Genomic DNA, 25,202 nt, shown 5'->3' with positions numbered 1-25,202 from the left:
AGGCAGAAAATCAAAGCATCTGGTGAGAAGGGCCCAATTCTGCAGGTTCAGCTCCCGGAGCTGTCCAGAGCCGCCCGGCTGGGCACCTACGGCTTCCTCCTGTGGGGAGACCTGGCCCCAGCACACAGCTGCCTGCACAGAGGGAACTGGTGGCAGGTGACCCAGGGTGCAGACAGAGCCAGGGACCCTCACCCAGGTGGGGACTCACCCAGGGCCAGGGAGCTGCCGGACTGTGCCCGTGGCGCCAGCCCCAACGTGGCCTGTGAGTCATGGGCTCTGACGGAGGCTTTGAAGAGCTGTGGCCTGTCTCCAGCACCCAGGGCTGGCCGAGGCGGGTGAAGGGCCCGTGTGTCTCACACCCTGGGGAGGACGCCTGGCTGAGGGGCGGTCTGCCGTGGGAGTTTCTGGTTCTGCACCTGGGCCAGAAGCAGGTGGCGATGGAGGCGAGGGCGCAGGTGTGGCGTTCCCAGGGGCAGCCGGCCCAGGTGGATTCTCCCACAGCTCCCTCGCCCTTGGGGCCAGCTCCCGACACATCAGCTCAGGTCCCCTGCGCAGCCCGGCTCCTTGTGGAGCCCCCGGGCCCATGGCCGGTCTGAATGTGTCCCTCTGCTTCTTCTTCGCCACCTTCGCTCTCTGCCAGGCAGCCAGGAGGGTGTCCAAGGCTCTGCTCCCGGCGGGCGCCTATGCCAGCTTCGCCCGGGAGGCGGCAGGTGCAGCTCAGTTGGGAGCCTGCTGCCTGGAGATGCGGATGCTGGTGGAGCTCGGGCCCTGGGCCGGGGGCTTTGGCCCGGACCTGCTGCTGACCCTGCTCTTCCTGCTTTTTCTGGTGCACGGGGCAACCTTCGACGGGGCCTCAGCCAACCCCGCCGTGTCGCTGCAGGAGCTCCTTCTGGCCGAGGCCTCTCTGCTGGGCACGCTGCTGAAGCTGGCAGCCCAGGGTCTGGGCATGCAAGCGGCCTGCATCCTGACCCGGCTCTACTGGTCCTGGGAGCTCAATGACCTGCACGTCCTCCAGAACCTCATGGCTGAGCACTGCAGCTCGGCCCTGAGCACGACCGTCCCCCACGGCACGCTGGTGGAAGGCGCCTGCGCCTTCTTCTTCCACCTGGCCCTCCTCCGCTTCCGGAACAGTCTTCCCATCTACAGGGTGCCGGCCGTGGCCCTGCTGGTCACCGTCATGGCCTACACAGGTGAGACCTGGCTGCCTCTCCGCTGGGCCACATCTGAACCTCAGCACCAGTGTGGCTGCCACGCCCCTCGAACCTGAGGACACCCGGGAGAGGGGCTGCTGGCCGAGGGGGCTTGCAAGGCCCCAGACTGGGGTGGCCATTTCCTGGGACCTGGTGGTGGGATGGGCTGGATGCAGCACGGTGCGGGTGGGAGTGGGGGTGGGGGTGGGGCCCTCGCCACCAGCAGGCCGTCCTTCCTGGCTGGGCCATCCACACTCCGAGCTGTTGCTGTTTCTCCCAGAAGCTCTGCACCCAGGCAGGTGGGGCGGCGAGGGTCATTTCTCCAGGGCCTGGCCCAGAATCTGGTCTGGAAGCCCCTGTGCCCTTTATTGCCCCTTCCTAGAGTGCCAAGACCTGCCATTTCTTCCTCACCCATGTCCTTCCTTCCCACTTGGCCCTAAATTTCTCCAGAGAGGGCAGCACCTCTTGTCCCCTCTCCCTGTCCGGGCTCCCTCCTGCAACCCAGGCCAAGTCTCCTGACCAAGCTCTCACGGAGTCCCTCAGCCCCTGTGGAAGCTGCCATCGGCCCGTGGGCTCAGCCTAAACCAGCACCCGCTTCTCAGCTTTTGGCCCCCAGGTGGCCCTCGGTCACTGGTCCTGGGCTCCCCCATGAGCACCTGCCCTGCCAGGGTGATGCCCCGCCCATTCCCATCCTTGTAGAGGAGCAGAAAGCCAAGGACAGGTGTGGGACCCACCAACCACTAACTGGTGTTCCACTGTCTCTGGAGTGGGGCAGAGCTGGGCCAGAACTTGGAGGTGCCAGGCTGGGGCTGCTGACAAATCCCTGAGTGGGCTCTGCCCTTACTCTGTCTGTGGGATTTGCACCCCTGGGAGGGGTCCTCCTGGAATGACCACCTCCTCCGCCCCCAAGCACTGGGGATGGGGACTGGGCAGGACAGCAGGGCCCTCCAGGAAGGTTGCCGGGTACCGCCCCCGATGCTGGGAGGGACACGAACCTTCCACTTGGCAGGCCCTCTGGAGAGGACATCCTGTGACGATGGGGCTACAGATTATTCACTGAGCAGCTCGTTCCTGCTCAGGGCACTGGGGATATAACAGGATGGGGCCTGAGGGCCGAGCTCTCCGTAGTCTCCATCCTGGGTGGGCCAAGCCGGATAAGGACAGAGCCAGCACTTAGGGTTGACTTTCTGAGACACTGACCATGGCCTGGCACAGGACAGACACTGCAGGACCTGCACCACAGTGGGCCCGGGAAGGTGCCACTAGAGTCCTTATACGGGGGGGAAACTGAGGCACGGTGAGCAGAGAGCTTGCCACGAGCAGAGCTCTGCTGCCAGGTAGCCTGGGCTCCCATCCTGGAGTGACGCCCAGGAGCCCTGTTGTCAGCACAGCAGCCACCCAAGGCGCTTCCCTGAGAGCCAGTGCTGCTGTCTGCAGCCTGGTCTCTACCCACTGGCTTCAGGCTCCATGTCCAAGGGGCCACCTGCTCTCCCCAAGGCCCAGACCCTGCTCTGGCCCGGCCCGCTCAGTGATGGTGGTCCTGGGCTGGTGGTGAGGGTCGCTGGCCTGGCTCCGGCTGCTTTTCCAAGGCTCCCCTCCCCTGTCCTGTCCACTCCTCTCTTCTGGTGCTGTGTCAGTAGGCTCAGTCCCTTTCCACGATCTCTCTCTCTCCCCCTCTCTTTCTGTCTCCCTGTCTCTGTCTCTGTCTCTGTGGCTGTCTCTCAAAGACAACCTCCCACAAGGTAGGGCGCAGTGGAGAAAAGGACAGGGTCACGTGAGTCTGTCCTTGGGGGTGACAGGTCAGGATGGGCGTTGGACATCCCTGGAGAGACTTATCCCCATTATACCCTGACCCCGTGACCTTTGGCCTTGGCTCCCATCAGCAGGAGGGGACAAAGTTGGGCTGAGCTCCGGCCTACACACAGGAGGACTCCTGGGGGAGTTTCGGAGGGGGGCTCTGGCACTGCTGGAGGGACGGCTGCAGGCAGCGGCAGGACAAGGCCGGTCTGTGCTTCCCTCCGCAGCCGGGCCATTCACGTCCGCCTTCTTCAACCCCACCCTGGCCGCCTCCGTCACCTTCCACTGCTCTGGGCACACCTTGCTGGAGTACGCCCAGGTGTACTGGCTGGGCCCTCTGACAGGTAAGGGGGAGGGGTCGCTGGGGCCCACAGAGGAGCTCCTGTGCTGGCTCTGGGAGTCCCTGAGAGCAGGTGGCAAGGCCAGCCCTAGGCAGTGGCTCAGGGCCTGGGGACAGGGACAGTCACACAAAGTGTTCCTGGAGGGCATGTCTATGGGTCCAGCCTGCAGGTGGGGAGTCCATTCAGGGACCGCTGGAGCAGAGGCTTCCTGGTTGTGGAGTCCTGAAGGGAGGGATGGATGCCAGGTCAGGGCTCCCTGGCTGCCCTATGGGGCTCTGAGGGCTCCCCTCTGGTGTAGACATGGGGGCTCCTCCTCTGTTCCAGTTAGAGACCTGTTTCCTGGACCATCTTGGGGGAGGGACTGTGAGTGGCCCATCTTGCTTTGAACCTCATCACGGAGGGGCTGGAACCAAAAAAGGAAGGTGGCAGGGGTCAGGGAGAGGCAGACCCCTCCGAGGTACTAGGCAGACAGGTGAGGACTGTGCCTGCCATGGGGCCTCCCTATGCTGGGGTTTCTGTACCCCCTGCAGGGCATCCTCACAGACACAGAGCCAGGGGTCCCTTGATCAGGTGCTGGTCCTTGTGTCTGTGGAGCCTCAGGGGACAGTGGGCCAAGGTAGACTGGAGGGGGACCATGCTGCCTGGACAGGGCTGTGACGTGGGGTGGCTGTCCCCTGCAACCGCTGGGTGAGGCCACCCTGTGACTCCCTGAAGCTGGTGGACCCCCTGAGCCCATCTACTCTGGGCACCCTTCCTTGCCTGCACCTGTCCCCAGGGCAGAGGAGCAGCAGAGAAGGCCCTGTGCTGGGGTGACCACATCGGGGGTTGGAGCCATCCACAGCCATGGGATCCAAGCCATTCCAGGCCCAGGGTCTGAGGCCACAGGTGGAGGCCTGCTGTCATATCATCTCCTGCTGTCACCAAACCCACACAGGTCCTTTCATCCCTTGCAGAGTAGGGCCAACAACTGAAATGTCAGGCTTGAGGCAAGGAAAGAGGGATTATTATTATTGAAAGGCAGCCAGACGAAGAGATGGGAGTTAGGACCCAGATCCACCTCCTCACAGGGAAACTGGGAGGGGTTTTTATCTGACCTTTAGGTTGTGGAGGGGGAGCACGTGCTGGGGCTTTAGGTCGGGGAGTGGGAGCACGTGCTGGGGCTTTAGGTCGGGAAGGGGGAGCACCAGCTGGGGCTTTAGGTAGAGGAGGGGGCGCATGAGGCCGTGCTGGTTGGCCCCTTCCCGCCAGCCTGCATTTGACCTTCAAGACTGAATTGCTTTTCCCTTGACTGTCTGGACTTTTCTGGTCGGTTTTCATCTTCTGCCTGCGTTGGGCCTTGAGAGACTGACTCTTGATGTCTGGACCCTGACTTCCTGGGAAAGGCAGCTCGCTCACATACTGAGGAGGGACGGACAGACCTGGTTAGTTGTGAACGACGGCTGCTTATGCTGAGGACGCACAGCTGCAGTTAGCAAAGCTTATCTCAAAGTTTCTGTTCTCTTCTTCTAGCCCAACGAAGATGTTTTAACCTCTTAGTCCTCTGTCTCGTTGCCTTCGGTCTTAGCCCTTTGGCCCCAGAGTGCTCTCCATGCCTCTATCACATGGGTCATTGAGGCCCGGTGGAACTCTGGAAGCTTCCTCCACTCCTCTGGGTCTGCAGTGGGGGGCTCTCAGGGAGATGGCCCCAGCCTCCCCTGTGGGAGGAGAAGCGAGCCTGCAGAGCTCCCAGGCTGACACTTGTCCCTGGGATGATGACATGGCATCATTATGACCTGTAACTTCAGCTTCCATTGTATCACACTCTCGGGTGCACACAGTCCTAGGAAAGGGACTAAGAATAGCAGTGGTCCCCTCCTCTGCCCCGTGTCCCCTCGAAGAGGCATCTTCTCTTTAAGGGGCATGGTTCCGTGTTCTCTTTCTCCACTCTACATAATGGGCTTGCACGGCTGCTTCGAGATTTTTCACTTGAGGCACTAACTCTTAACTCTCCACGAAGTCCTTAAAGGATTTACATCAACCTTGAAGAAAATGTGCTCTCCTCTCCAGCTTTGGCAAACTTACCCTCCCAACGAGCTGGACGGCCAGGTGGGAATTTAGGATCCTCCACTCTGGGAGTTCTGGGCAGAACCTGGGGACAAGGAGTCGGCCAGGCCTGGCCCCTGCCCCTCAGACCTCTGCTTTTCCCAGCCCAGGCCCCACCCACATCCCCCATCGCTCACAACCCCCAACACAGCCACCCACACGGATGACAGAGCACCTTGGGAGGCAGCCCTGGGAAGCAAGGGGCCCAGCAGGCTCTGTACGTGGCTCAGGATGTTTGTGCAGAGGATGCTGGACCCAGGTCCCTGAGCATGGTCTAGAAGGGCACACAGTTCCCAGTGGCTTGTCCCCATCTCCACGGGGTAGGTGCCCTGGGCATGCTGGGAAGAGCCAGACCAGAGTCCAGGAAAGGGCCCCTGGCCCAGGTCTGCAGGTTCCTCCTCCTATAGAGGCTCTGGGTGTGGGTGTCCGGGGTTGCAGTGAGCCCGCTGGGCCCTATGGTCTGACACTCGTCTCCCGCAGGGATGGTCCTGGCTGTCCTGCTGTATCACGGTCACCTTCCTTGCCTTTTCCAGAGGAACCTGTTCTACAGTCAAAAGAGCAAGTATCGAGTCCCCAGAGGGAAGCCAGCCCCAGGGCCTGGAGACACCCAGATGCCCGCAGAGGGGTGCAGAGGCCGCGAGCCTGGGCGACGTGGGGTGGGGCAGCAGCCACGGAGCTCCAGCTGAGCCTACACTCTCCGTGTGAGCATCACACGAGGGTGGGGTCCCCAGGCTGGACCTTGAAACCTCCCTGAGCTAAAGGAGGTACCAGACCCACGCCCCGTTCCCCCCTGGACGCCACGTTTCAATAAACCATTCCTAAGACCTGCCAGTCTCCCTGGGCCTGACACAGGCTTCTGGAAGGGCAGGCAGGGTGAGACAGACACACAGGGGAGCCAGGTCTGAGTTGCCTCCATCCTCCCACAAGATGTCTCTTGCGTCTTTGCAGAATCAGAATGAAAAATAAGACCTAAGAAAGGCCAGGGGGAGGCAGCCTGGTCCTGAGAAGACCCAAGGCTAGAAGGTTCCATAGATGGTACCTGGCTGCCCTGGACGTGCCCCAGCCCCCACAGCCCAGGGAGGTTTGAGCAGCCACCACACCCTGAGACCTGCTGGGGACATTAAGGATGGTGGCTGGAGCCTGAGGCTGCAGGGAAGTGGGCCAGACACAGAGCACCCAATCTCGCCCGCCGCCAGCACCCTGAGCCTCTGGGCAGCAGCCTCCGGGCCCTCAGAGCCAGCCAGGCCAAGCTTGCCAATCACTGGGGCCTTCGCTGCAGAACCAGGGCTCCCTGCCAGGCTGGGAGGAGCCTCCAGTCATTTCCTCCCCAGAGACCAGAGCTGGTCTGGAACCTTCCACAGCAGGAGGACAAAGCCCCATCAGCTCGGGGTTCCTGGGAGCCATCTAGAGAGTGAGGCTGGCAAGGGCTGTAGCCCAAGGCCCCACCCTAACCTCTGACTGAGAGGGACAGGAGGGAGGGTCCAAGGAGAGGTCCCGGGTGATCTTGTCCCTGAGGGTGCCATGTGAAGGACATGTCTCCCTGAACCAGCTTCCTGGCGGGGGAGAAGAACCCTCACCCCGCTCACCGTGGCTGCCCCTTCACCCCTTTCAAGCCACCCGCACCCAGCCTGGCAGCAAGGCTGCTCTCTCTGGGCCCCAGCCTCCTCCTGTCTCCTCCAAGGGGCCACCCTGGGAGCTGGTGAGCAGGCCCAGGCCCACCAGGATAGGGCCTGAGAGCCAGCCCTGTGTGGCTTCCAGAGGGCCTGATGGAGCTGCAGAGGCTTCCAGAGAGGACTGTGAGCACAGGGCGGTGACGGGATGGAGCGCCAACCAGCAGGCATGGTGTCGGGCTCCGTGTGCACAGGGCGAGGCCGGTGCTGAGTGAGGGTCACCACAGCAGCAGCAGAGAGAGCAGAGGCTGTGCCCGGGAAGGAAGAGGGTCTCCTTCCAAGACGGCCCCAGGACCTGAGGGGGGCGCTGGCTGGCCTCTCCGTCCCCACAGGAGTCCCTGTGGCCTCTGCACAAATGACACCAGGACAGAGACCGCTGGGGCTCAGGTGGTAAATTAGCACAAGGTGGCACACACGTGGACACCTCAATAAAACATGTCAGCAAGTTATCACAACCATTCGACGGGTTTAACGTCTCTGTTTTGGAAAACTTCAACACAGTAAAGCAAAATCCACAAGCTGGGGAACAAAAAACCAAACTTAAGGAACATTTCATGCTCACGTGGAAGGGATTTATAGGGGAAGCATTTATAAATCGCTGTCCTGAGAATTATAAAGTCTAACGCGATCGAGTTTGCATTTGAGTGACTGTGCACCCACTGGAGTAGGTAGGGCTGTGCTGGGTGCGGCCGGCTCCCCAGGCCCCAGCACAGGATCCTCGGGGGGACCAAGGCATGGATTTACTCTCACTTAACACTAACAGTTTCAGCTAACTAAGTTTGGGTTTAAAAACAGTCTGGCAAACACAGTTATAACAAGACATCTTGACTTCGATACTCATCCTGTGAGCCTGGTTATGGCTCCCGGAGACCCACCCTGTGGACGCTGCCGCCTCCCGTCCTTGGCCCGACTCCAGCTCTGGACGAGGAGAACCCTCTCAGGCAGGAGTTTTCCTTGAGAGGCAGCCTGGTCTCCAAACTCGTTTCCCGTGGCACCCCTCTCCTCCCCGCACCACTCCGACCCCTATTAACATCTCTCGGGATGGGGTTCCCCAGAGCAAACTTCAGGGGGTTCCTGCAGGTGAGATGGGGCAATGGAATGTCCACTGGGGACCTGACCTCAGCTGTGACCCTGGGCATGAGAAGGCTCGCTCTCTTCCAACTCATCTCCCAGGGCCTCTGCTGGGAGACAACCCTCCTCTCAGTGCCCCAGTGGCCCTGAACAGAGTTCCCAGGTGTTGACGAAAGTAATCTGTAACCAATCTATAATGAAAATTGAGGTGAGTTTATTCTGAGACAAATATGAGGACCATGTAGCCCGAGGTCTTCCATCCCCAAGGAAGGATGAGTACCCAAGAAGTGGGGTGTACAGAGTGGTTATATACCCTCAAAGAGCATGTTTCACATATGAAGGAAATGTCCCCTTTACAGCAGTCACGAGACTGCTCTGTCAGCACAGCAATGGATGGACACAGCAAGTTGTAGGGCGCTGTCTCAGTGGACACAGCAGGGTGGCAGGTCTGTTGTCTAGAGCTGGGTGATCACAGGATGAGTGCAGCAATTAGTTCCTAGCCTGAGGAGAGATGCTTACCCTTAAGGAAATGCAAATGTCGGGGAAGTTGCACCTTCATCTTAAGGGCATTTGTTCTTGCCTTTGGGACACAGCAAATGCTTAAGCAGATGTACAATGCATGCTCATCGGCCACGCCAGGCCCTTTTGGAAAAACAAAGTCAGGCTGAATTAGGTTTATACCAAATGCTTTCCTCATATACTCCAATCTCCTATTGCTTGCCATTTATTTGTCACAGGTCAAACCTGTCACTTCAGCCAGGCCTGCATTCAGCAAATCATGAAGGTGACAAACATCTCCCAGGACCCCTGACCACCCTCCCCTGCTCACAAGTCTGGCCCTGGGTTTGGAAGGGATGTCAGAAGGCAAATTGTCACCCCTGACCCCCTCCCTGGCCACCTTTGACCTCAGCCACTGCCTGGCCACGCCCAGTGACAGTTGCAACTGCCATTGGTGGGCAGTTTAGAACTCCGCAGGGCAGGGCAGGGCCAGAGACACCAGCCCACACTGAGGGCCCAGCTGCATGGCTTGACCATGGACCCTGCTCAGCTGAGGCCCTCTCATCGCTGCCCACGGGTCAGGTAGGGCCGCTGAGAGACTTGAACGCGGTCATGGGTGTCCAGCTGTCCTTGGATCCTCAGGACACTGTCAGAGGTGTCACCACCAGGGACGAAAGTCCACACCACTGGGAGGATGGCCGGCCTCCTTCCCAACAACCCTGAATAACCTACGGGGACTGTTGCCTCCAAATGAGGCGGACACGGGGGCTTCTTCCACCTGTAATCCAGAGGGACTTTTCACAGCCCCATGAGGTGGCAAGGTGGCTCACCATGTAGAGGGCACGACACAGTGTCCAGCACCAGACAATGCCCGGTGACCATCCACGTGGCTCACTGAGAGTGTCCAGCTGGAGGCACAGCCGGCTGAGCAGGGCTCTGCTCTCGGGGGACGGGTCTGCCGTGTCCTCCCTGGGGTGAGTGTCGTGTGGAGGCCCCCGGGAGGGACTCTCACCCTGCCCGTGAGAGAGAACGGCTGCAGCCCCTCCAGGACTGTGGGGGCGCCTGTGCTGACCCCTTGGGTCTGCTCAGAAACCGCTTCATCCCTGCCTGTGGGAAGTGGTGGTTCTGCCTGTGGCCGCCCCCTCTGTGGGCCTCGCACCCGGAAGCAGAGAAGGCGTCGCCCTGTATCCCCCACTCCCAGAAGAGACGCGGAGACACTCGCTTCCTGAGCCAGATGGTCACCCATCCTTCTGGGCCCAGGAGGCGGCTGAGAGCTAGGCCCTGAGTCATGCCAGCCAGGACGGAGTCCCGCAGAGGCTGTTCCCGCCCGCCACTTGTGGGGTCTGTCGTTCCGGCTCGGCCCTTATTCCACTTGGAAGCCTGGACTTCCCTGCTGGTTTCTGCCCTCCATTCCTGCGCAGCTGGGCCCCTCCGCAAGGAGAACAATTGCAGTCAGTGATGTGACTTGGGAGGTGCTGGCAAGGCCTCCCCCATGGTGTTACTTCCCTGGGAGCTGCCGCAGTGCCGGCCCCCACAAGAGCGTGGTGTGCATTGCTCGTCAGCGTGCTCACCACCAACACCGCCACTTCGCCCCTGAGCCTCTCTCTGCACCTGCTTCCTTCTTTTCGCATGTTCCACATGTTTACCAAACAAGGACAGCCTGGCCTCCCAGGGATGGAGGCACAGGCAGCCCCTTGCTAGGCCAGGAATGGAGACCTGGAACCAAGCAGTGCCCCTGGCATGTTCTACTCGTGTCCACCAGCTCTGGGCGCCTTGGGATGTTGACCACAGTGTCACGCTCCGTCTGCCTGCCCCATCTCACTGTTGCAACCGTGCGGCCAGACTAACCTCGTAAAAAATGCAAGATCAGGAGACACCACTGCTCAAAGCCTCCATGTCACACAGACACTCACATCTGAACTCGTGTCCTGCTTGGTGGTCCCCAGGCAGGAGACAGGACGTGCAAGCGCTGAGCAGTCAGCTCGTCCCCGGGCGGAGTAACAGATTTGTGGGGTCCACTGCCCACGAAGCACAGAGGCCAGAGGAACCCTTGACTACCTCCCAGTTTGTCCCATTAGTCCCCTTGCTGACCCTCTCCAGACAGTGGCCCCCAGGATGACGCACGAGCCGATCTCCCCTGTGGCCGGATCCTTGGATTTTCTGTCGCCTTCTTTCTAATCTTGCCTGTGATTATCCTTGGAACCCGCTGACAAACACTTAATTGCTGTTCCTTTAAACACTGTAAAGGGTAGATTTCCAGCCCCAGGCCACCCTTGGCACTTAGAGTGCCCTCGTATGTTCATCACAACCTTCAATCTTAGAAGGTCGGAGCTTGACAAGCCTCCCTAAATCTCCTGGCCGAGCTGTGGGACAAAGTGGAGCCCACCTTCCTCTCAGCTGGCCCAGGGGGAATCCGGGCTGCAGCAAAGAATTCAAGCTGCAGGGCACAGATCCAGCAGCTGGAGGACGGTCCATGCACAGGCTAAAGGGAAAAGCCGCCCCTGCCTCCAGGACAGCGCCAGCGGCACGTGGACACGCAGATCAGGGGGCAGCAAGCCCCGCGAATGCAGCCTGCTGCCGCCTTTGTGAATAAAGCTTCCTTGGGACACACCCTAGCCCACGCATCTCCACGGCGTCTCCGGCTGTCCTCACACGACCACAGCAGAGCTGACGAGTTGCAAAGGAGGCTGAAAGTGTTAACTTCTGGCCTTTGTGGAAACAGTCTGCTGACCGCTGACGTAGACCCCAGGTCCATGGCTGCGACAAGGACTGGCAGTCTTCTTGTTTCTGATGATTGCCTGTGCTGCAGACGTGCAGTTCAACGACCCCCCGGCTCCTCCTACCCCAAAAGGGCAGAACTCACTCCCTCTGGTCCAACGACAGACACGGTTCTACAGATGACCTTGCGAGAAGGCAGGATTACGAGAAAGCACAGCTGTGACATCACAGGTGTCTGTTTCCTCGGCTCCCATATGCCCCTAGCCAGAAGGGGGCACTGAGAGAGAAGCAGCCTTCCCCACCGTCACAGGCACTGGCCCTCCAGCCTGGTCCCCAGCTAGCACCTGTGACTGTGCCCCAGCATCCCCACCGCAGCCCACCTGGACGACCCCGTCGTGTTGCCCAGCAACAGCTCCAGCCCCGCTTCCCCCTAGCCCCCTTCCCGATAGAGATGATGGAGATGCTGTCATCTAACTGCCTCACTCTTGACAACCCCCAACCCAGAGCAAATGCCTGCCTCCTTGGTCTCTGCCCTGGGTCACCTCCCACCTGCCCAGATGCTATAAGGAGTCACTCCTGAGATGCCTCCTTCTGCCCAGCTCCCCCAGATGTGGGCTGCAGTGAGTAATAAACCCCGAGCTTGCTGGTGACAGGTGTCTCCTGGTGGTCTTTGGCCGTGGCTTTGTTACAGGTGACGCTTTTATCAAAGGTGTCGCCACTACACATCCCGGGCAGCGATTTATCCTGTCCCTCGAGCGGCTTTCTCATTTGCAGGCCCCACAGCGATGCCCCACAACTCAGGCCGTTCCTGGGGCTCCCCGGGCCAGGCAACACTTCCCCGAGTCTGAGGCGGAGCCACCGTAGCATTTTGGCTGGGAGACAGTGACCCTCCAGGACAACGTTAGGCCTCTTGGACTGACCTCAATGTCACAGACAGAGGGACCGAGGCCTGTGGTGCCTGCACCCACAGGGGCCTCCAGCGAGTCCAGAGCCCATCTCTCAGGGTCACTCAGAGGGAGAGCGCAGGCAGGGTGGGTCTGTCCCTGTCCTCTGCTCAGGTTCGCTCTTTGAGGGAGTCCTAGAAATCTTATCTAGGAAAGGAGATGCCCGAGGGAGTGCCCACCCTGGCCCCTCCCTTTCCCCAGCCAGGGAGTTGCCCCCAGGAGCCCCGGCCAGGCCAGCAGATGGTGCTCTGGCTCCGGTTCCCACCGGCCGGCCACGCTGGCACCCTGATGTGGGACTTCCAGTCTCCAGAACTGTAAGCAATCCATGCCTGCTGTTTATAAGCCAACAGGCTGCGGTGTTCTGTCATAGCAGCGTGGACAGACTACAGTCCTAGAGTGGGACACACGCCTGGAGGGTCACAGGGACGCAGGACCGGCCTGGACCCCCCAGGCCCCTGCTGTAGAATCCTCAGGCCCCCTGCCCCGAGGCTGAGCGATGCCGCTGGGGTCTCCCCACCTGCCTGCCTGTGGGGCTTTGCCGAGCAGGCTACTGTGTCCTGTTGCTTTGAGTCAGCGAGGATTCATACTCCCTTCGTAAACTACCGAAAGCTTTAGTCACGCTGGGCGCAACTGGGTGTGGAGAGGCAGATGTGCTCGGGGGGCTGGGTCCCCCCACAGGAATGTCTGGCCCCCCCATCCACCCCCTCCCTTCCAGCGCCCCGGAAGTCGCCCCCGGCTCTCTTTCGAGAGACCGAACCCCTCTTTGGGAAGAGGAAAAGGATTGGACCAGCCCTTCCCAGCCCCACAGAGCGCAAAACCGTCAGACGGGGGACGTGTCACCTTGCGACCCTCTGGGCCCACCTAGGACAAGGAAAGGAGGGGAGGCAGCTGGGTGGGGCCTGACGCCAAGGGGACCTGGGCGGGGCTCCGGCGACCTGGCCCCTCCCTTCCACGCCCAGACTGTCGCCCCGCTGGCCAGTGTTGTCCAGCCTGTCCAAGCCTGGTGTTGGATGCCCGTCTGGGACTAAGATGAGCAGAGCTAAGGACAGTGACACTGGCCTCCGCTGCAGGGCATGAGGCACAAAGACAACATAACCTACATGACCTGCGCCTGCCTAGTGGGAGTGTCGTTGAGAAGAGACAGGACCCCTTGCGCAATCCCGCCCCCTGTTCTCCCAAGGCGCCTTCTCTGGGGACAGAGGGTCACTCAGCTGCATCTGCATCCTCAATGCCTGGATCCCCTGCCTCCCCCTGCCCCCGTTCCCTCCTGTCCTCACACCCCTCGCACCTGTGCTGGGTTGCCCTAGCTCCTGGAGGGCCCCTTTCTTCCTCCTTAGCTAAGCCCCTCTGGAGTATCCCACCGAGTCCTCCCACTGTCGCTGCCTCCCTATCACAGTCCCAGTCCCCGTCCTGGTCACAGTGCCCCATTGCTGTCCTGGCCCTGGCTGTCCCTCCCTAGGCCCCCCAGAGCTGTCTTCTGTCCTGACCCTGCTGTCCAGTCCCCAGCCTGCAGCACAAGGGGGTGCCAGCCTGCTGCTCGGCCTCCTTGCTCTTCTGAGTCATACCCTCCTGTGGCTTCCTCCCCACTTCAGAGCACCCACCAAGCCTGCGTCCCCCCTGCAAGGCCCCTGGGATCCGACCTGACCCACTTCCCACCTTGCTGCTCCTCGTCCCTCCCTGTGAGACTCCAGGGATGCAGCCCTATCAGGCTCAGGTGTGTGCATCTCAGGGCCCAGTGCCTGGACCGCCTTGCCTGGCACACAGCAGGTGTTGGTAAATACTTGATGGATAAGTCAACACTAGGGGCTTGTTGTGCCTAAACTGGGAAAGAGGCAGTGGAAGAACCTCTGGCAAGTTCCCTGTCTGTGGATGGTGGCCCCTCCCCGCTGAGTAGTTCTGGTCTGGCTGTCCCCTCAGCCCAGGCAGCCCGCTGTGCCCAACACTGCCTCCAGCCGGGAGGGCCTGGTATCTCCGATTCCCTAAATGGATCAGTCCTAAAAAGTGACTCGGGGGGCTGCTCCTTGGGGGAAGACACCCTAAGGGGGGCACAAAGGCAGGGAGTGAGGACACAGCAGGCTGGCGAGCCCATGCTCCTCCAGTCCGAGCCCCAAGGACCCAGGGCCTCTGCGAGGGAGGGTCCCTTGGACCAGCCACATGCATATTCCCAGAGCTGGACCTTGGCTCCCAAGGCTGGAGGCGGAGGGCAGGGCCAGCTGGGAGGGGGCTGGACGTGCCAGCAGCCTCAGAGGTCATGGCCACCTCCTGGAGACTGGACTGCTTTTCCTCACTGTCCCAAGTGTGCTTGGACAGGTGGAGGCGGAGGGTCTGGCTCTCCAGGGTCACTCACAGCTCAGGGCTCTCTTCCAAGGTGCCACCTCTTCACAGTGACACAGGAATGCCTGCTTTTCAGGAAGCCCTTCCCTACGCACGGTGTTAGAATTGGGGGCCAGACTTCATGCCCCACGGTTTCTGTGGGTGCTGGAAGGAGAAAGATGCAGGGCGGGGGTCTCTGACATGGTGTCCCTCCCTCCCCGTAACGGCTCTTACGGCAGCACCACAGAATCCCCAGGACCCGTCGGGGGCAGAGGAGTGATGTGGTCAGATGTGAGGCAGGGAGTGGGCGGGGCTGGAGGGGGCTTGGGCTCCGGGTCCAGTCTGGTCAGTGACAGCCCTGCTCCTGCCTGGGTTTCTGAGTTTCTGAGCAGGAAGGGTGCTTCCTTTTGGGGCCTGTTTCCAGACTTTGATTTCTTGAGGAAAATCCTGGTGACTAGCCAAGTGTGGAGAACACTGACGGAGGCCACAAAAGGCTGGAGACTGTGGGTGGCTGCAGGGAGATGTGAAGTGGGAGGAGAAGGGGCTCCCCCGCCCCGGGTTACGGAGGGGACCTCTTTGATCCTCTTTAGGAGCCCAAGTTAAAAAAGTTTTTTAGAGGAATTCCTTTAAAGTTATTTAGTGGCTATGTCTTGTTAAATGTGACACCCTGCAGCCCTGGGATCTGTTTCCGTTACATTTGCAATGGTTTTAATGGCTTGAAGAGACATCCTGAAACTTCCAGTAGATTTTGGTGTCTAATCATAATCTACAGGTGACAGAAAAAATAATGTCTTGATTTTCTTTAACATCTCTCCCCAATACTTGCCCTGGTGCTCAGAGGGTCCCTCCTTTCCTGAGCATCTTAATGGGTGGAGGCTAGAGGTTGGAGGTCAACCTGGGTCACTCCGCATCCTCATCGAGCTTGAGGGCTGGGGTGCCGGGACACACTGACAAAGGTCTACCACCTGAGAGGCTGGCATCGCCTGGGGGCAGGCATAGCAGAGCTTTGGAGAAAAGATCCGTATGGTGGTGCTCCTTTAACTTCGTGGTTCAATTCTACTTGCTGGGGGATAGCCCCATCCCCGGGACCCAGAAACTGTCAGAGACAGCATCAAATCACGCTAAGATGAAGCGGCTGTTTCTGGTGGATACTGTGGAGGAAGGGAGTGAGTTTTGCATCGAGGGGACTCAGGGCTCCCTGGGCAGCATGCTGTAGGGCCGTGCGCGGGCCCCTCCTGCCGTGCTCTCCTCAGCTGCCTCCCCCCAGGCGCCCAGGTTGGGTCACCACGCACAGGAGAGCCCCACATCTATCCCTGGAAAGGCCGGGGCATGGCGAGGACGGCCCCCACATCTTCCTGGAACTCCATGGCCGTGGAAGAGTAGCCGACAGCATCCTGGCAGCAGCTGGCGTTGGCCGTGTGAGAATCAGGCTGTCTGACGGTGACCACCCTCTGGATGGTGGGGCAGGCCAAATTTGTCCATTGGGCCACGAGCTTGGCCAAGAAGGCGACGTGCAGTGGGAGGAAACAGACCGTGAAGGTGGCCAGGTTGGCCGCCACCATGCAGAGGGCCTTGAGATGTGGGCTGTGGCTTGGGGCAGCGCCTGTGTTCCCTCACGGAGGAGATGCCCGAGCACCTGCCCCACACAGAAGCTCAGGATGAGCCGTGGGAGGAAGAGGAGCTGGGAGAAGCCCTGCCTGAAGGGTGGGGCTCTGCCCGAAGCAGAAGCTGTCTGCTTGTGCGGCCAGGACGTGGACAGGGCCACCGCCCTGAGGACCAGAAGGTGGGGGCGGCCTGCAGGGGAAGGTGCAGGGCGGAGCCGCAGTCCCCAGCGATGGCTGGGATGAGGCACATGCTCACGGAGGTGCTGAGGTAGTAGGAGCTCTTCGAGACCTGCACGGGCGCCCTCCAGTGTGCTGGACCCCCAGCAGGCTCAGCAGCAGCAGGCAGTCGGCCGCCACCAGGTTGGCCATGTAGATGCGGTCCTCCGTCCACCTGCGCAGGCAGCAGCAGAAGACGCAGGGCGCCAGGCCGTTGAGTTGCAGGCCCAGCACCAGGATGAGGCCGATGGAGCCACTGGTCACCACCTGTGACAGGACACTCCTGTCCATGCTGCAGCTGTTCGAGCTGTTCCTGGGGACAGCAGCCACAGACACAGTGGCTCAAGCCTGAGACAGGGTGGAAGATGGTGGGAGCCTCTGCCAGATGGGAATGACAGGTGAACTGACGGGCCAGGCGAGCTTCAGCCGGGGGCTGGGAGGGAAACGCTGCAGGCCCTCTCTCTGCTCTCCTCCTCCCCACTAACCTTTCTCTCCCCCCCTCTCTCCTCCCACTTCCTGGGCCAGCCCGAACAGCATGGCATGGTCATGGTGCCCTCTCCCCTAACCCGAGGGGGCTCCACCGAGGCCCCCTCCAGACTGTGGATCCGCCACCTCCCCTGCCCCGCTCAGTGTGATGAGGGACCCCATGCCTTGGCCTGGTGCCTGGACCTGGGCCAGTGGCATCCTGCCAGACAAGGGGCTCTGTGAGGGGCTTTTCTCTGGGCCCACAGCCAGGACCTTCTCGGGGTCTGCACCTTGGCCCAGTTATCTGTCCCCCTAGGCCATGTGGCCCTGCGAACGGGGCCCCCAGACTCCTCTGGCAGGCAAAGCTGGCCCATGGTCCTTCCTCGAGAACCCAGGACCCCCACCCACTCTCAGGTCCCCCGTGAGGGACCAGAAGGGGTCTGCAGATGAGGGAGCACCCCCCACCAACCTAATCAGGAGAGCGTGAGGGGCCTGGTACCTCTGTGGTCTGTCTGTCTCCCCAGGCTCCTGTTGGTCTCTCTGCGTCTCACTGTCTCTGTGTGTCTCCCTCACCCCAAGCTTCTCCCGCTCTGCCCTCTTCCTGCTCACTGTCCTCGTCTTTCTTGGGTTTTCTCCCTTTCTCACTCCTCCGTTTACCGTCTTTCTCCCTCTCATCTCCGGCTCCCTCTACCCGGTCCCCCCATCTTTCTCCCTCCCATCTCTATCACTGTCCCCCCAGTCTCTCGCTGTCTCCCCCCTCCATCTCCCTTTGCCTTTTTTTCTCCCAGACGGTCCCCCCAACCCTGTCTCTCCCTCCACCTCCCCATCTATCTCCCATTCTCCTCTCATCTCTCACTTGTTTGCTGTTCCAGAGACTGTCTCTGTCTCACAGGGGCTCCTCCCATCTCCTGACCCCTTGCAGACCCTTGTGCCACCTGTCTGACTCAGAAGCTGACTGTCCCCTCTGTCCCCACCCTACGCCTGCTTGGTCTCAGAGCTCAGAACCAGCTGCCCACACTCAGGCGTGGCCCTGGCCTAGGACAGATGAGGCCGGATGAGGGCCAGCCGGCCGTCCTGGGAGCCCTCCATGGCGACCAGCAGATGAGCGCTGGACAGGCCCGGGAACCCCCTGCATGCACACCTCCACCTCAGAGGGGCTTCGGGGACCCGTCCTAATGCAGGGGTGTGTTCCTGCCTGAGCCATGGGTGGCCCCACCCTCAGCATCCCCAGGGGGATGGCAGGCGTAAGTGAGGGGTCTAGGCAGAGGGTCTGCTCTCCCTCGGGCAACAGGGAACACCAGCAGGACTGACCTTGGGAAGCTGGCCAGGCTGACCTGCAGGAGGAAGGAAGCCAGAGAAAACCGGCTTGTCCCTGGGCTGAGGAAGACCCGGAGGAGAGAGGGGCACGAGCGTTGTACTTCCTCCCCGTGAACACCTGTGAAGCTGCGAGGAGCAGGGCGATGCCCAGGTGCCCTGGGGACACGGTGAGGAACAGTCTGTCACACAGACCTGGGGCTGGGGTGGGAGCATCAGGTACTGTGGGGGTGGCAGGGCTCTGAAAGCAGGGGCTGGCAGCCTCTCTATAAGAAGTATGTGCTTCCACCCCCTGCCAGCGCCCCCCCTCAAGAGGATCTCTTGGTGGTCAGTGTCATTTCCGCCCTCCTCTGTGCTCTCACAGGGGCTGGGGCTGGGAGACGCCCTTGCTGCAGGGGACAGGATGCAGACAGCCCCAGAGAGATAGGAGGCGAATGCACGCTTTCCCAGGTGGGTTCCAGTGTGGTCAGCCTGTGCTGGCCATTATCTAGATGTTCACTTTGGGGATGTGGGCAGCTGTTTCCTGAAGTGCTGGCCTTGGGGTTGGCCGGACTCTGCGTTCCAGCAGCCCCTCCCTGGGAGCAGGGCCGGCCCTGATGCCAGGTTCCTGAAGCAACCCCTGTCCTGCAGCTGCACAGGGCTGACCCCACTTCCCCAGACCCCCAGCACCTCCCTTCTTGCTTTCTCCACTCTCTCTGACCGCTACACCCTCCCGCACAGAAGACTGGACGTTCTTAGGAAGGAGTCCCCTGAGGGCCCGCAGACCATGGGACAGCAGGCACACAGGCAGGTGGGTCCCCGAGATAGGGGAGCTGGGGGGCAGCTCTGCAGCCCTTCCCTCTTCAGCTGTCTTCTCCCTGCCACCAGCTGCGGCCGGGCTTGACCCTGGCAGGAAGAGGAATTGGCTTCACGGAGAAGCCAACTGCTCCAGAGGAAAGACCCAGAGATGCTTCCTCAGCCCCCAGGGGGCCCACCACCCCAGCTGCCCCAGCCTGGTCCGCCCATCAAGGTGCAGAGACCACAAACACTGCCCAAGGATCTTCACAAGGAAGGAAGGAAAGATCAGAATGAAGGAAAAGGAGAAAATCAGAGGAACGGACTGACTGGTGGGGAGGCGGCCGAGAGCACTTGAGAACAGCTGCGAGCAACTGGAATAAATAATCCCCAGCAATAAAAAGGCAGCCCCACTGACCACCCCCGCTGACCATGTCCGCTGACCACCCCCGCTGACCACCCAGAAGCCCTGCTGACCGGCCCCGCTGACCACCTGGCAGCCCCGAGGGATCGCAAAATCTTGACATTTTGGAAAGAACTGGACAAAACGAGTCCATACCACGTGTCTCCGTTTATATAAGACTCTAGAAAGTGCAAAGTAAGCTGTAGGGACAGCAACTCCGTGGGGGCTTGAGGGAGGCGGCGGGGTGACGACAGTGGCAGCAGCCCCACAGACACATCCACACGCTGAACGGTACCCTCTGAATATGTGCGATTCACTGCGCATCAGTTATGTCTCGATAAAGTCGTTGAACCAGATGAAAAGGAAAACCCCCAGAGAGCTTCGAGGAGATGGGGCAGCTGTGGAGTGAGAAGGGGACGCTACTTTTAAAAAGGAATTACCCAGGGGGTCAGCCCGAAGGCACAGTGGTTAAGTGCACACATTCTGCTTCTCGGCGGCCTGGGGTTCGCCAGGTCAGATCCCGGGTGCAAACATGACACCGCTTGGCAAAAGCCATGCTGTGGTAGGTGTCCTACATATACAGTAGAGGAAGATGGGCATGGATGTTAGCTCAGGGCCAGTCTTCCTCAACAAAAAGAGGAAGATTGGCAGTAGTTAGCTCAGGGCTAACCTTCCTCAAAAAAAAAAGAAAAGAAAAGAAAAGAAAAGAAAGAAAAAAGGAATTACCCAAAACCAAGAAAGAGCTCGTGAATAATTACTGAGAGAAAATTCAATGAAAGGGTTGTGAAATAAAGATGCACTATCCCCAGCAGACATAGACAACAGGAAATAAAAATAAAGAAGGGAAGCAGGAGGTCAGTCTGAGACCTCTGACCTCCGACTCACGGAGTCCCAGGAAGAGAAGAGTCGGCGGAAGAAATGGCCGGAGGAGAACATGCTCGTTTCTAGAACTGAGGGCTCCGGGCCTCAGATGGGAGGAGTGCACCGTGTCCCCAGACCAAGTGCCTCCTTGTGCAGTGTCAATGCTTGAAGGACAAAGAAAACATCCTAGGTGCTCCCAGAGCAGAAAAGCCAGACGACACACAGACTCTTCGGAATCGAGGGCCGGGGGGCCGGGGGACTGGCCAGCAGCACCTTCAGCTTCTGTTTGAAAATTGTCGGCCGGGCGCTTAGATTTTGCCTCAAACCCAACTCTCTGATTGGAAGCAGCTTGTGCTGGGAGCTCTCTGGGTCCCTCCCGGGCCTGGTCTGTACTCTGCAGCCACCACACCTGTCCGCTCCTGGGGGACTGCAGATGGCCCCACTTCCTGGGAGGTGCCTCACCTCCAGCTGACCGCACACGTGCCCTCTGGCTGTTCCCAAGTGGTCTGGGTTGCTGAGCTCTCAGCAGCCCACCCCCTTCTAGACCCTCTCCAGGGTGACTGTGGTGCCGTCTAGAACAGTTTCCCTAACCCGATAAAATGTCCCTAGCAGAGAGAGAATGAGCTCGTATCCTCCCATATTCTCAGCCCTGTACTCCTGTTGATGCAGCCTCAAGATGAATCGCTTTTCTTTCAGATGCCTCTTCCTTGTCAACTCCTGGCGAGCCCGGTCCTGATCAGTGTGCCAGGCTGCTCCTAAGCCCTCTGGGGGGTCTGTGGACAGTCTCCTGCTAGGAAGAGGCTCTTCCACTTGGCTTGGCCTGGCCCAGAGGTAACACTCTGGTGTAGGATGCTCAGAGCCTAGGGGTCGTGATCAGGGTTCAGAAGTCAGTTCTTGGGATGCTTGACAACGTCGGTGCTTTCACCTCAGTTCCTTTTCTCGTTGTTCCTTGGGGAGTTCTGTGAAAGTCTAGCTGCCGCCATCTTGCTGGGAGCCAGGAGGGAGAGGGGCTGTGTGCACCCCCCTCTCAGCCACAGCCTGGGGAGGAGCAGCACCCCAGTGGGCCAGTGAGGGGGCAGGAGTGCCCCTGGAGTCTGTGCATCCTTCAGGAGGCCGGAGGGTCCTTGGAGAGCTGGGGGCTTCCTCCACCACCGGGCCCACCAGCACCCTCATCAGGAGACCCTGCGGAGGCTCCCAGGAGGGCCAGCCTCTCCCCTCCTGCTGCTCTCCCTTCCTCCACCCCGGTGAGGACAGCCCTGACCTGTGCAGAGCTCACAGCACTCTGCACCTCTGAGCCCAGAGGGAGCCTCAGAATCCCTCTTAACACAGAGCTCTAGGAAGCTACTACCACTGGGCCAGAGTTAACCTTTTGGTCTAAAGCTCTTTTCTATTGTTGGTCTACACTGGTTACCTGGGTGCCCCCTCTTCTCTGTCCCACAGTGCTCGGGGGCGGTTGGAGCTGAGTCCCAGGCCATATTCTGTCTGTCTCCCTGGATCCCCATTCTGGCCAAGATCAGGACTAGACGTCTACACTCAGCCCGGCTCCACTGGTCAGTCCAAGGTGAGAATCATTCCGTGGACTCCTTGGTCCCTTGGAAAACGAAAATCCTGGACCGTCAGGGTGGTAGAAGGGCTGGAAACTGTCAGCTTGGCAATGCCCCCAGAAGGGCGTTTCAGATGGTGGGGCTGGAGGACCAGAGTGGAGTGCAGACACGTGAGGAGCACTGGATGGGGTGAGGGGTGTGGGGAGTCGTGGGGGGTGAAGTGTGTGGGGCGTCGTGGGGAGACAGGATGGGGTTAGGGGTTTGCAGTCGTGGGGAGAGTGGACGGGGTGAGGGGGTGGGGCTGGTTGCAGGGCAGGCACCTGTGTCTGGGGGCACAGGAGGGTCCCAAGGCTGGGGAGCGGAGCGGGCTGAAGGGAGGAGAGAGTGCAGGCCTGCCTCCAGGGGTCAGCCTACAGCTCTCAGGCCCGCATCCTCACTCAGTCTGGGGCCTGGATCTAGGGGGCTCCCCTGGGTTGGGGGGGCGGTGGAGGGGTACGAGACGGTCAGGCAGCGTGAGCCCTGATGGAGTGTGGAGGAGGGGTGTGGGGCAGACCCCCAGGACCTGGGCACTGCATGAGGCAAAGGATGGGGCTCTGGACACTGGCCACAGTGATTCCTGACTTTGGCCCGTGACAGAGTATCAAAGTGCTGGAAAGGTCCGGCTCAGCTGAAGGTAGGTGCCCTGAAGGGAGAGGATGGGACAGTGCTGGGGGGACCGGGCTGCTGGGCCCCTGCCCCTGTCCCGCCCCTGCACCCTGGGCTCCCCGTGGGCTCTGTGTTCCCCCTCCTCCCAGAAGCCTGCGGCAGGGCTGCTTCCAGCAGTGGGCAGAAGCCCTGGGGAGGCCCAGGTGCTGCCCGGGCCAGGGGAGCCGCCTGACTGAGGGGAAGGTGAGGCCTCCAGAGCCCCCAAGGAATGCAGGCCCTCAGCTCAACCACCTGCCAACCTGCAGCAAGCTCCCAGGAGCCCCTCAGGCCCTCCGCCGTGGTGGGCAGGCCCAGGATTGATGGTGTGAGCTCTCCTTCAAAAGTCCGAGCCTCAGCACAGGACAGCAACACACTACAGGGAGCACGGACCTCCCGAGGGTGGACACTCCTGAGTGGGGTCCCCCCCAAGCATGGCTCCCCCCCGAGCATGGATCCCCGCAAGTATGGACCCCCTGAGTATGGACCCTTTGGAGCGAGGTTCCCCTGAGCCGGGGGCCCTCAGGGCATAAGCCCCACACCCATGAGGCCGGCCCTGCCAGGACGTTGCTGCCATTCTCACTCCAGTGACACAGCCGGGAGGGAGGGCAAGGCAGTTGTTGGTGCCCGAGGAGACACGGGTGGGAGGAGACAGACTTGGGTTTGAGCCCAGGCCGCCTTGGACCAGCACCCACAGGGGGCCTCTGGAATGCGCCAGTTGTTGGTTCCAACTTGAGTTTGGATGCCTGGCCCCAGGCAGGGAGGCACAGAGAGGTGGGCGCAGCACAAACCAGTCTGGGTGCCCACACTTCCGCCTGCTGGGCACCCAACCCCTGCCTCCACTGGTCAGGGCCTCCAGCTTCTCTGAAGGAAGCACGAGGGGACATGTTCCCTTGACAGACCCTGGCCACCTCCTCACTGTCCCCACACCCCTACCCTGGTGCAGCTGCACAGCCCCCACGAGGCTCGAGGGGTCCTGGCCCTGCGTGGCAGGAGGAAACCAGCATGTGGCCTTTAGCGCGGCCCTCCCAGGAGCTGCACATGGCCCCCACCAGACTCCAGATGGCTGGGGGTGGGACGGGGCGACAGGCAGGTGGCAGGGCTCAGGAGAGCCCCCAAGTGGACAGCCCTAGAGACTCATCTGGGAAGATGCTCCTCCCCCTCCCTCCTCCCACCATGCGAGCACTGGGGGGGCACACACACACACAGACACACACACACACAGACACACACACACACACACACGGCCCTGTCAGGGCCAGCCCTGGTGGAGTGCTTTATTCCAGCCCTGGTGGGGCGGCCGCAGAAAGCTGGCCATCAAGGCCTCAAAGCACTTAGCAGGCACTCACCCCCTAGTGGCCAGATGCACTAGGCTCTGGGCACGGCAGGCGGGCAGCTCATCCCAGAGCCCCTGGGAGTGGTGGCCTTACTCAGGCTTCTCCTCTTGCCCTTGTCCCCATCCCTCTTGCAGCCCAGGGGTTGGATGTCACCTCCCCAATATCTGTGCCTGGGTCATCCCTGCCCTCCCCAGGTCTCCTGGAGAGTGCCCACAGCCCACGGCAAGTTCAGGGCTGATGCTGGGGCTCCTTGCTGCTGGGCACAGGTTCCCCCAGCAGGCAGCACCTCCCGGAGAGCTCGGGACCTGGCCCACCGTGCTCATGGTTTGTCTCCTAGGCCAGGGTCACACACAGAGACTCCTGGCTCTTGTGGACCTTGGCAGTGGGGAGCCCGGGCAATGCCGACGCCTCCTGGAACTCCTTGGCCATGTAGTAGTAGCAGATGGCGTCCAGGCAGCAGTTGCCGTCCGAGAGCCTACTGGTGATGTAGAGGGCCCGGCGGATGACGCAGGTGGGCAGACTCGTGGCCATGAACACCGTCAGCATCACGTGCAAGGGCAGGAAGCAGACCACAAACACAACCAGGTTTGCCCAAACCATGCGGGCGGCCTTCCGGCTGGCCTCCACCTGGCCCAAGTCAGCGGTCGGCCTCCGGCCCAGGGCGGTCACCACCTGCAGAGAGCAGAAGACCAGCACAACCAGCGGCGGGTAGAAGCCCAGCAGTGAGAAGACCGCGGTGTTGTAGTTTTGCTTGGAGAGGCTGGTGAAGCAGAAGCTGCCCTCCTGCATCCCCAGGATCCAGCGAAGCACCAGGGAGCCAACCACCAGCACCCAGAGCGCCAGGCACACGGCCATGGCCTGCCGCGGGGAGCGGAGCCCGCGGACACGCATTGGGTGCCGCACGGCCAGGTAGCGGTCCACGGCGATGGCCATGATCAGGCTGATGCTCATGTACCTGTTGGCCAGATAAATGCCCTGGGAGAGCTGGCAGAACGGCGTGTCCTTGGTGGTGCTGTGCTTCAGGGAGTACAGCACGAACGGCAGGGTGCAGAGCAGGCAGAGGTCGGCCACGGCCAGGTTGGCCATGTAGACGCGGGTCTCCGTCCACTGCTGCATGCGGCAGCACAGCACCCAGAGCGCCAGGCTGTTGAGCAGCAGGCCCAGCACCAGCACCATGCCCGTGTAGGTGTAGAAGATGCTCATAACCGCCGGGGGCCAGGTGAGCTCGTTGGTGCTACAGTTGCTGTTGTTCATGGTCCTGGGGCTGCAGGAGGGGAGCAGGGGTGAGGAGGGCAGGCAGGGACCGGGGTGCCCTGGGGCTGGCAAGGCCCCGCCCATCTCTGGCCGGGGGTGCAGGAGGTGAGCCTTCACCCCACATC

The 25,202-nt window shown here is 60.9% G+C and overlaps 2 protein-coding genes across 6 annotated transcripts in view; one reads left to right on the top strand and one right to left on the bottom strand.

Annotated features, from left to right (window-relative positions):
- AQP12 (aquaporin 12) lies at window positions 1-7,554 on the top strand. Of its 2 annotated transcripts, none has more exons than XM_070269647.1 (3): window positions 1-1,190; window positions 3,215-3,331; window positions 5,944-7,554. In XM_070269647.1, the coding sequence occupies exons 1-3, from the start codon at window positions 584-586 to the stop codon at window positions 6,162-6,164; spliced, it is 945 nt and encodes a 314-aa protein (XP_070125748.1). In that variant the 5' UTR covers window positions 1-583; the 3' UTR covers window positions 6,165-7,554. The 2 variants fall into 2 exon arrangements, with proteins under 2 accessions (XP_070125748.1, XP_001497540.2); XM_001497490.4 differs by having other exon boundaries at window positions 8-1,190; window positions 5,891-7,553.
- An 11,995-nt stretch (window positions 7,555-19,549) lies between these two features.
- The window catches only part of GPR35 (G protein-coupled receptor 35), a 34,037-nt gene continuing 28,384 nt past the window's right edge, over window positions 19,550-25,202 (bottom strand). For all 4 annotated transcript variants that reach the window (XM_070270721.1, XM_005610760.4, XM_023642750.2 and 1 more), the window contains one exon: window positions 19,550-25,087. In XM_070270721.1, coding sequence (XP_070126822.1) covers window positions 24,157-25,077 — 921 coding nt within the window. In that variant the 5' untranslated portion in view covers window positions 25,078-25,087 and the 3' untranslated portion in view covers window positions 19,550-24,156. The remainder of the gene's footprint in view (window positions 25,088-25,202) is intronic.

This window comes from Equus caballus, chromosome 6 (assembly GCF_041296265.1).
Source record: "Equus caballus isolate H_3958 breed thoroughbred chromosome 6, TB-T2T, whole genome shotgun sequence".
In the NCBI taxonomy this organism is placed as follows: domain Eukaryota; kingdom Metazoa; phylum Chordata; class Mammalia; order Perissodactyla; family Equidae; genus Equus; species Equus caballus.
The sequence above is the reverse complement of the archived record's forward strand: the minus strand, read 5'-3'. Positions and strand labels throughout refer to the sequence as shown.